Source organism: Argopecten irradians, chromosome 7, assembly GCF_041381155.1.
Source record: "Argopecten irradians isolate NY chromosome 7, Ai_NY, whole genome shotgun sequence".
NCBI lineage: Eukaryota > Metazoa > Mollusca > Bivalvia > Pectinida > Pectinidae > Argopecten > Argopecten irradians.
This window is the reverse complement of record NC_091140.1, coordinates 6,318,661-6,328,444: the sequence shown is the minus strand read 5'-3', so window position 1 is coordinate 6,328,444 and position 9,784 is coordinate 6,318,661. Positions and strand designations below refer to the sequence as shown.

General features: G+C 35.8%; 1 protein-coding gene across 1 annotated transcript; it reads left to right on the top strand.

Moving 5' to 3' along the window:
- Positions 1-408: 408 nt before the first annotated feature.
- Positions 409-6,399, top strand: LOC138327383 (cytochrome P450 2H2-like). The gene is made up of 4 exons (XM_069273438.1): positions 409-902; positions 2,836-3,351; positions 3,508-3,948; positions 4,119-6,399. Exons 1-4 carry the CDS (start codon positions 557-559, stop codon positions 4,307-4,309), a joined length of 1,494 nt encoding a protein of 497 aa, XP_069129539.1. The 5' UTR covers positions 409-556; the 3' UTR covers positions 4,310-6,399.
- Positions 6,400-9,784: the final 3,385 nt, after the last annotated feature.

Below are 9,784 nucleotides of genomic sequence, written 5' to 3'. Positions count from 1 at the left end.
TTCAAATTTGTCGTAGCAACGGTACTTTGACATTTGGTCCATTAATCTGGTTACCTGTCATACAACATTGATCATGAGAGTTTTATAAGTGAAATGACGATATATGCAGTTACATTATTTGTATGCTAAATATCCCCCCAAAATAACAGGAACGAAATTAGTTTCTCTTAATTCAAAAACAGTAGGCTTTGAACCTCAGAGTAAGCATTGGTTGACTCTATCCGAGCAATGATCAGGGTTGCTATCGACTGATACTAAATAAACCAGAAATGTTTTGGAAACAGTGAATACATTTGTGTAGTAGACCGGGATGAACCTATTATTGGTACAAATTCACGTGTATTTCTTTTGAGTCCAGCCGGACAGAGAACCTTGAGTGACGTATTGTAACTGAACTGAAGTAGCGAACAGTATCGCTGTGTCGGGGTCACGTGACATACACTTAAACCCTTCATTGAGAAAATGCTGGCGATAACTACTTTGCATACTTATTATCAGAAGGGTATATAAAGCCGAGCTATCTTTCATCCTCACTATTCTCGTAAGCATCGCTATAATGTTGACGGTAGCCTATCTAGCCTTTGCAGTAGCATGTGTGTTGCTGCCCTGTGTCATTATACTATTTTTCCGCAGTTTTCGTCGTGATGTCCTTCTACCACCAGGTCCAACACCTCTACCGATCATTGGCAACGCTTTAGTCCTCGCACCGACTGACAAACTGGAGGTCTATCGACGACTGAGAGCAGAATATGGAGACATCATCGGCCTGACGTTTGGAACCACAAAATGCGTCATCTTCAGCGGCTACGATCTGATACGAGAAGTTTTTGTCAAGAAAGGAGACGTGACAGCCAACAGACCCCCACAGAGCTTCTTCATTAAGTCCATCCAGAAAGGACACGGTAAGCTGATTTTAAATTCTTTCACTTTTTCTCCGTTTTAACAACAACGTTCTATCATTCACCAATAATCATTTTCTTTGCTTCTAATCTGTTCTTTTTAAATTGCATTACAGTTTTGCACATCATTTATTTATCATTGGTTTATTCAATAAAATGCATGCTGGTATTGTAGATAATATTATAAGACTTTTTCAAATATGGATATGAAGTATATCCTTTTCCTTCATATCCACATATGAAAGAGTATTTTCACTCATACCTCGACGGGTTACAATTATGAGAGCCTGCTATTTTGAGAAATAAGGAAAACCGGAACTACAAATTAATTCTCCATACATACACATTACGTGATAATTTTAACGCTTATCCCGTCGTTTGCATTCTATATAGTAAAGGTAAAATTCGCCGAGATCGTACCGATTTTGTTTACGCAGTAACGTCACGAAGCACGAAGATGTATTGCATTTGTATCCATTTAATACAGCCTCATGCGATATGAGTGTATGGCATATGATAAACCAGTGATACATCAGTACGTACGAGGGAATAACATGTTTATGACGTCATATTATATAATAAAAACACCATTATCTCTGACCGCTTTGATTCTCTCATTTACCTTTTTCGGTGATTCAAAGTCACGGTATGGATATATTCTTAGAACACTATATACAGTGGTATGATAAGAATTAATATCGCTGTTAATTGTAATCATCATTTAATGTACAATGGAGTTATAGAAGTAAATATCAAATTTATTTTAACCATCTCAAACAATAAGCTTTAATTGATTCGATCAAATGGCATGTAATGATTGAATTCCATTTTCAATTGGGATTTGTAGAAATATAACGTGAAGGCCGTAGGCGAAGTATTTCGGTACAATACGTTTTCAATCTTCCAAAAGTCATTTAATTATCTATTTGTTATGTCAAAAGGGTAATTACGAAAAACATTTATAGAAAAGACAATAATATCGCTTACCATGTGACCCTTAGGTATTTTTCAATTATTATACTGATTATCATATTACTTGCTTTTTTCTAACAACAAAACTTGCCAACACAATAACATCAGGTAATCACAGAAAATGAATAACAGAATGTGTTAATTCGTCTAACATCAGTGTATATGATGTTGAATTTAACAATAAAAAATCGTTCATCCTTGTACTAAACAACCTTGGTGCGCTAACGTGCCATATTATGATCCTTTGTATCGTTCCAGTCTAGTAAACTCACGTACAACTACCCTGCTTAAGTATCACAGCCATAACATTAAATGCCCACCATCTATTACTATTGTATGTTTTCGGGTATAAATAGGCTCGATCTTAGAACATAATGATAGCTTTACATCTACTCCTTTGTATAATTAGGTATAATTGACGGGTTTATACAATAGGTATTTTCTGCGTCTAGGTTCTCCCACGCTACCGTCATCAAAACTACCATAGCCTTAAGAGTAATTCCGTAGAAATAGTTTACGTAGTAAACATCACGTCCACATTCCCTTAGTGTTACAATGTCCTTGGTAGTGACTTTGAAATAGGTTTGAAGGCATTTATACCTAAAATATTATAGTTTATCATACACCGAATTAACGGTAGAGAAACACGTCTGACAAAAATCTGTAGTTAAAGCATCCCTTTTTACATGTCTGATGTTGAATATTTCTTCAGCGCTCGTTACATTTTTTCTTCAAATAGTGTGTATACTTACTGTAAAATGAAGTTTATAAATTAATAAAATAAAAAACCTCAGATAACATAGCTTTTCGATATAAATAAAAAGCTTATGTTGTAGATAAGACATTCAAACGGCACCTTCTTGTTATTAAGAAAACCCTACCTTCGGGTTATTGCAAATAAACTATTTCTGGTCCTATCGTGACACATTATATAATACGGAATTATGTTTGTTATATATTCTAGGTGTGGGAGGGAGTTCCGGTCATCTATGGAAGGAGCATCGGACATTCATACTAAACTTTCTCCGGAAGTCCTTCCGAAGGGACCGTCTAGAAGGTCTGATAGAGAACGAGGTGGCCCACTACATCCAGCGTATCCACAACGAGAACGAGAAACCAATGGTACTTCGACGGATTATTGGAACGAGTCTTACAAACATCACGCTGACCTTGGCGATGAGCAAGCGTTTTAATTATGACGACGCCCGCCTTATACAACTTCTGAAAGCGATAGACGATATAATGCTGTACTCCGGGTTTTCTGAAGCCCTGTGTTTCTTCCCTGCGCTGAAGTATCTTCCTGGCGACATGTTCCATGCAGAATCCATGTTAAACGACAAAGAGGATATCTTCAAATGGTTGAAAGTGCTCATCGACGAACGAGCGCAAGGTGTTCCGGAACACGAGGAAGATATTGAAGACTTCATCGACGCATTTCATTTCGAAGCCAAGTCACAGGGTGGGGACACTACATACACAGGTAAATATTATATGTTTGATATGGTAGTAAACATTTATTTTAAGCCTTTCGGTTTTTCTTTTTCTTTTTCTTTTTTTTCAGTCTTTATTTTTGCATTAAGATTGGCTTTCTTTTGAGATTTATAATCAAGTGATATCATTTCATAATGTTTTTCAGAACATCAACTCCTGCATGTGCTGTTTGAATTTTTTGTGGCTGGTGTGGAGACTTCCGGCGCTACAATTCGATGGGCCGTTCTTTTCCTACTTCACAACAAAGATGTGCAAGATAAATTGGCAGCTGAGATCCTTACGCACATTGGTTCCGACCGGATCCCGACCATGGACGACTATCCTCATCTCGACTACTGCCGGGCTTTTATATCCGAGGTTCAGAGATGTGGCAATGTGGCCCCTCTGTCCGGTCCACACGCTGCAAGCAAAGACTTTTTCGTCAACGGATACCTCATACCACAAGGTGCTACTCTTCTGATGAACTTGACATCTGCCTTACAAGACCCACGGTATTTCAAAGACCCTGAAGTCTTTAGACCTGAGAGGTTTCTGGACGGTGAGGGGAGATATGTGGTGAACAACAATTTGATTCCGTTTTCAATAGGTAAGAACAGTACTTCTATAATCACTGCTTTTTTACGATTTATAAATAGAATTATGTAACATTAAATATACTTTTAATTAAGGGCAAGAACATTTGTTTGTAACATGTAACGTTTATTTGATTATATAGCTAACTTATTTCTGGACTAATAATGGAAATTCTCTCCACAGGGCGCCGGATTTGCCTGGGGAAGGACTTAGCAAAGATCGAACTGTTTCTATTTATCACCAACATGGTACAGAATTTTGAGTTTTTCCCAGAGTGTCCTAACGCCTTGCCAAAGATTGTCGGCTGTGATGGTATCTCACACGGTCCAGTTAACTTCAAATTCATCGCCAAGAAGAGATGTGCCTCATCATAAACTTTTACAAAATATTCCGAGCAGATCGAGAACGTTTTAGTAGTTCTTAATAGGCGAGATGTCACTCTTCCATATACCATTATACATTATATCTTTGATGCAAAAGTGGCGAGTGCTACTCATATTAGGAACGTTCTTATTTCAGTTGAAACTCCTTTTGTTTGTGTTTGCGAATATGTCAAAAAAAGAGATAAAGATACCAAATAACGCATAGGGATTATAGTAAGATAGAATTTCAAGAAGCTTAAGCCCCTCATAAGTATACGCTAAAGACGTTAAATCACTACATAAATCAAGGTTTCATTTATGTAGGAACATGTAGTCGGATAAAGTTATGCTCTTTGAATTTGTAACTACTGTCAAGTTGTTTGATATTATTAAACCGCTGCCACGATAGTAGAAAGCTATTACAATCTTGGAAAGAACTGTTCACACTCAACATCAAAAAGTATCTAAGCAATGTTTTATTTGTATTTCAAAGACGTTTCCGACGATTATCTGAATAGCTGTTGATCAGCTGTTTATAAAACATCAAAATATACATAAGTACAAAATACATGTACTATAAATATAATGTAATTCAATATCCACTGGGAATTCGAATGAGATCATTATAGAAAATATCTGTTAAAGATATGAATAAGACGTAGTATTTCTTTTGCCGTCATATATAGTAATATCGTTAAGCAACCGGCTGGCCGGATATTTAAGCTTATCACTATTTGCAGCTGTGCAACATGCATAATGTTTTGACGTTCTTTACCGCTCGATCACCAAATCCAGGTTTTTTTTTATATGTCTATAACTTTTTACAATATGAGGGTCCGTGATCCCGTATACTTTTAAGTATTTTTGTAATGTAAATATACCTTGCTCTGACATTTCTTTTTGTGTAAAACAATTAAGCTAGTTCTCTATTGTTTTAACATATGTTTAAATGGTTATTTAAATGGATGTCTCAAGCAATGGACAGCTTCCATAAGAGACAAATGACTTTGAATTCCGTGTTTGTTAGTATGTTGATACAGTTGTAGATGAATTATGAAAACATCTTTATGTATATCTTCCGACATTTTCCTGCGTAAATTTACATTTTACAAAGGGAAAAGTCACAGTTCATTATGAATCTATATGCATACGTATGAACTTACAGATAAAGAAATCACCTATCTTTGTCACCGTCACCATTTGGTCGTGAGCCCATATGCTGATACCATTATTAAAACTGCGACATAGTAACATACCATTCCATGAAATATAACCTACTTTTGTAACATATCCCGTGGTGTGTGTTTTAACAACGACGACATTACCGTTTGGTTATAGAGTACTAACACCGTATAGTCAGCTAGTGTAGAAGATATGTTCGTAATTTCGTGAAACATTGGTATGATTGCGATGTTAAGAAATGTTCGATATATATATATATATGTATACCCTTAAATGTTTTAACCGCTGAAAGTTAAGCATTTAGCTTTTATTACGGAAAAGACGCGAGCAATTCTTTTGCCAACATAATACGATTTGCTATTTGCCTATAGCTGTTGAACGGCTATTTATAATGACAAATGGCAACCAGGACTTAATCTTTATTTATCGCCTCTCTTTAAGTCTTGACGTCATGCCTTGTTACGAGTTTCTATAGATACGAGGATGTATCTTGGTAAGTGCTATTTACGCGATGTAAATGAGATTCAGGGTGAATTGCTTGATTAATACAAATTATTTTTAAATGATTCCACTTGTGATTCTTTTGATTACACGCACACACACACCCTCACACATATACACTCTCATACATATATATACAAGTGGTGAGATGTTTTCGTATAAAGCATCCGTACATATGTGTACGTGTAGGTAAATAGTTTAAAGTTGAAACGAAAGAGACAGGGAAAGGGGGAGGGAGAGGGAGAGAGAGAAGGAGAGAGAATCAGTGGTATGATCGGGACGATGGACTAGGGACGAGGGACAAGCATAATTAATTACTCCGAATAGGAATAGATGAACGAATTGAATTTGTGAATATGATTTTGTTTGCATATTATATTTTTATGATTGCAGAACAAATAAAAGAAATAAAATAAAGACTCTGATTCAATGTTTTATTTATATCATAATGTGAACATACCAAGTGGATCTAAAATGATCAACAGTAATTGAGAGCGATGTAAAAGCGGCTCAAAAGTTTTGAAATGAATATACCCAAGTACATAAGTATTAACTAAGAATTATGAATACAGTTTCATCTGATGTATTTTTGAATATGTCAATCAACCCAAATACTCGAATACAGAAAATGTGAGCACAATGTTTGTTTTAAGTATCATGACGTTTCATCAGTATAGGTATATATGCTATACGGGAGGCGATGTCTGCCATCTTACTATCAGTGGTGTATAACACGTGTTTTTCCTCGTGTAATAACGATATATATATATATATGTAAAATAATATTCTACCCGTGGGAAACATTGGAGGCTCGAACATACGAATAAAATAACATACGAATATATTATACTGTAAAGTATAAACAGTATTAATAGAAATTTTTTCATTCTTTTTCAAACAAAAGAGTAAACTGCAAACCTACTGCACTGGCCGTTGGCGAATTGAAGAATTAGATTCGGAATAAACTGGGTTAGGGTTTAATTTGCTTTACATTTTGTCAACAGCCAGGTTTTTCAGATGACATGCTATATTGATAAGATGAAGGAAAGTCGGAGTATCCGGAGATAATACATAGGCATACAATCAGAATACAGCCTGAATACCTTTGCACATGTGTGTCGAAGTTGCAATCAAGGGTAAATGGCTAGTGATGGTATGTTTAAGTAAATAAAATGTGACGTTCTCTGATATATCCACGGTAACAATTATACAAATTAAAAAAAAAATACAATGAAAAACTTGAAATATTTTCGTTTGATTCAATTCATAACTTAGATTTGTTATTTAAACATACTCGTATACTATACGATTGGCTGAGGGTGAAAAATAAAACAGACAAAAACATGAGTTTGGTAGCAGTTGTAACCATCATCTAAATGTTCAGTCGTGAAAATGATCAGATGATAAATCGTCCGATTATATAAAGTGTCCAATGTGTAATTACTTTTAAGTCGGTGCAGAAATTTAGATATGAACTTACTTTCCTCCCGATTACGCCTGTCAAACTAATGTAGATAACATTTTGTGGCCTATTTATCACGTTAACCAATCGGTCAACTATACCAAATGTCTTGAATAACGTCACTTATTAAATACTGATAGAAATATGAATATGATTTCCACCTTTACTCACACATATGTCAACATTTAAGCTGTTGTCACGTGATAAATACACAAAACATGGGATACGCTAGATTGCACGGTTTTATGAGAGTTAGGCTTAGGTTTTCTTTTTGCGAAATGATCAAGAAATAATTCTTATATGATACAAATCATGTATATCTTTATTGTATATTTTGCTTAAAAAGCAGTATTTTGCTAAATAATAAGTATGTACTTCTTGAAAACTAGTAAAGGCATTGACCGTTCTTTTGTCCTTTTTTGTTTTTGATAGAAGTTTGATAAAATTGAAATCGTACATCAAAGAACACAAAGACCTTACAACTTAATCCGAAAGTGATCCAAGCGCCTTACTGACGCAGTTGTCAACACCAGACGACATCCGGTTTGATTACGTGGACAAAAGTTGTTTGTGACAGCATGGGTCCAAAACGGCGATAAATGATAAACGTGGATGTTCAAATGGTCGATTATTTACCACGATATGAAATGAATTGCCTGCTGCGTTACGATCGTGTAGCTTTTTACTGGGTGATCTTAATTATCATATACACCTATACGACAAACGATGACACAATAAAAGGAACCAGCAAAGATAATTGGGGCTTAATGGAACTTATTTTTAAGGAATGATTTTAGCGTTAATTGATGAAAAAAAGTCCATTTTTGATTGTGGTAAGCAAATTATTTGATACTGCTATGTGTTTTGTACTCTTAAAATATCAACTTTGTATCTATATGAGCTATTTTGGAAAATACAATTAGTATTGATATACCTTTGTGCTTTAGATCAATTAACTTTGTCAAATATGTTATGCCAAATCTGATCTAAGGGACATAACTCGAAATGTTAAAATTATAAGCCTTAGCTAAGGGACATGTGCGTGTATCAGGTATAGCAGAGGTAATGACACGATTACCAAGAAAATATCGTGACATTAAAGTCTGAATAAAGACTTTACTAGTCAATTTTACCTTATGGCGTCTTAAAGTAGGGCGTTAGAATTGTACCTGCTGCCCCTATTGCATGATCGTAAAAGGCGACTAAATTTAGGATCTTATTTTTTCTCTTCTTCCTAACTGACTTTATCTTTCCTAATGCCTCCCTTGGCACCGCCTCACTTTTGGCCTTGAGTTGAGCGTTCGCCCCTGTGAGGAAGGCTCTGGGTTCTGTCTCCTGGCCGAGACACACCAAAGTCTATAAAAGTGGTAGTTTCTGCTCCTGCTTAGCGTTCAGCATACAGGGAGTGGGACGACTGGTTTGCCCGTTGTCAGTATAATGTGACCAGGTGGGGTGTGTTGCTTGGTGTCTTCGGCGGCATGCTTCAGTGATATAGCACTATAAAAAGGGCAACAGTTCCACTATACAAGAAGACACAACATGAACATACCGCAGTCTCCCAGTACACTCACCTCGCACAACATACACGCAATACACCGCATACATGGGAGGCCGTCCTTACATGACCATAGCTGTTAATAGGACGTTAATAAATCAAACAAACAAACAAACTTAAAGTGTTACCCACTAGCCAAATATCAAATTCCTATTAATCATAGCATACATGCTTTTCCAAATATAAATTGATTGTTCCTCATCATGTACAATGATGTAACCGAGGTACTACATACATATATGTATCTATAAAGTTCAATATACATGTTGTACATGCTGCAATTTAAACATATATTTCAATATAACGTGTCCATATGTGTCAGGTACTTGTACAATGCCAGCCTTCAAAAGTAGACTAACACACACAGTAAAATAATAATGAAATAACCAAAACCACACATAAATGATGCATTTAACTTAAAAACATTATGAAAATATAATAGAATGAGATACAAAACAAAGATATTAATATTGCGAAGTAAATGATGATGTCCAAGGCCCGGTGTAACGTTGAATATGGACCTCCGTTGAAAATTGACCTCGGGTCAGTTTTCAACGTTGAAAATGGACCCCGAATGCCGTTGAAAATTGAACATGCTGTTGAAAATTGACGGTGTCTAGGGTCAATTCTCAACGGCAGGTCTGTTGAAAAATGACCGTTGAAAAATGACCTTGGCAAACTATCAACGGATGGTCTGTTGAAATATGACCCTAGTACATTCACATATATAACTGTTGCACAAACCAGAAACATATATACATAGAGATTGGCAACTTCGCCAATTTTA

Coding starts and splice junctions, on each gene's coding strand:
- LOC138327383 (XM_069273438.1), top strand. CDS start 557: ATGTTGACGGTAGCCTATCTAGCCTTTGCAGTAGCATGTGTGTTGCTG. Junction 903..2,835: donor GTCCATCCAGAAAGGACACG/GTAAGCTGATTT, acceptor TATATATTCTAG/GTGTGGGAGGGAGTTCCGGT. Junction 3,352..3,507: donor TGGGGACACTACATACACAG/GTAAATATTATA, acceptor AATGTTTTTCAG/AACATCAACTCCTGCATGTG.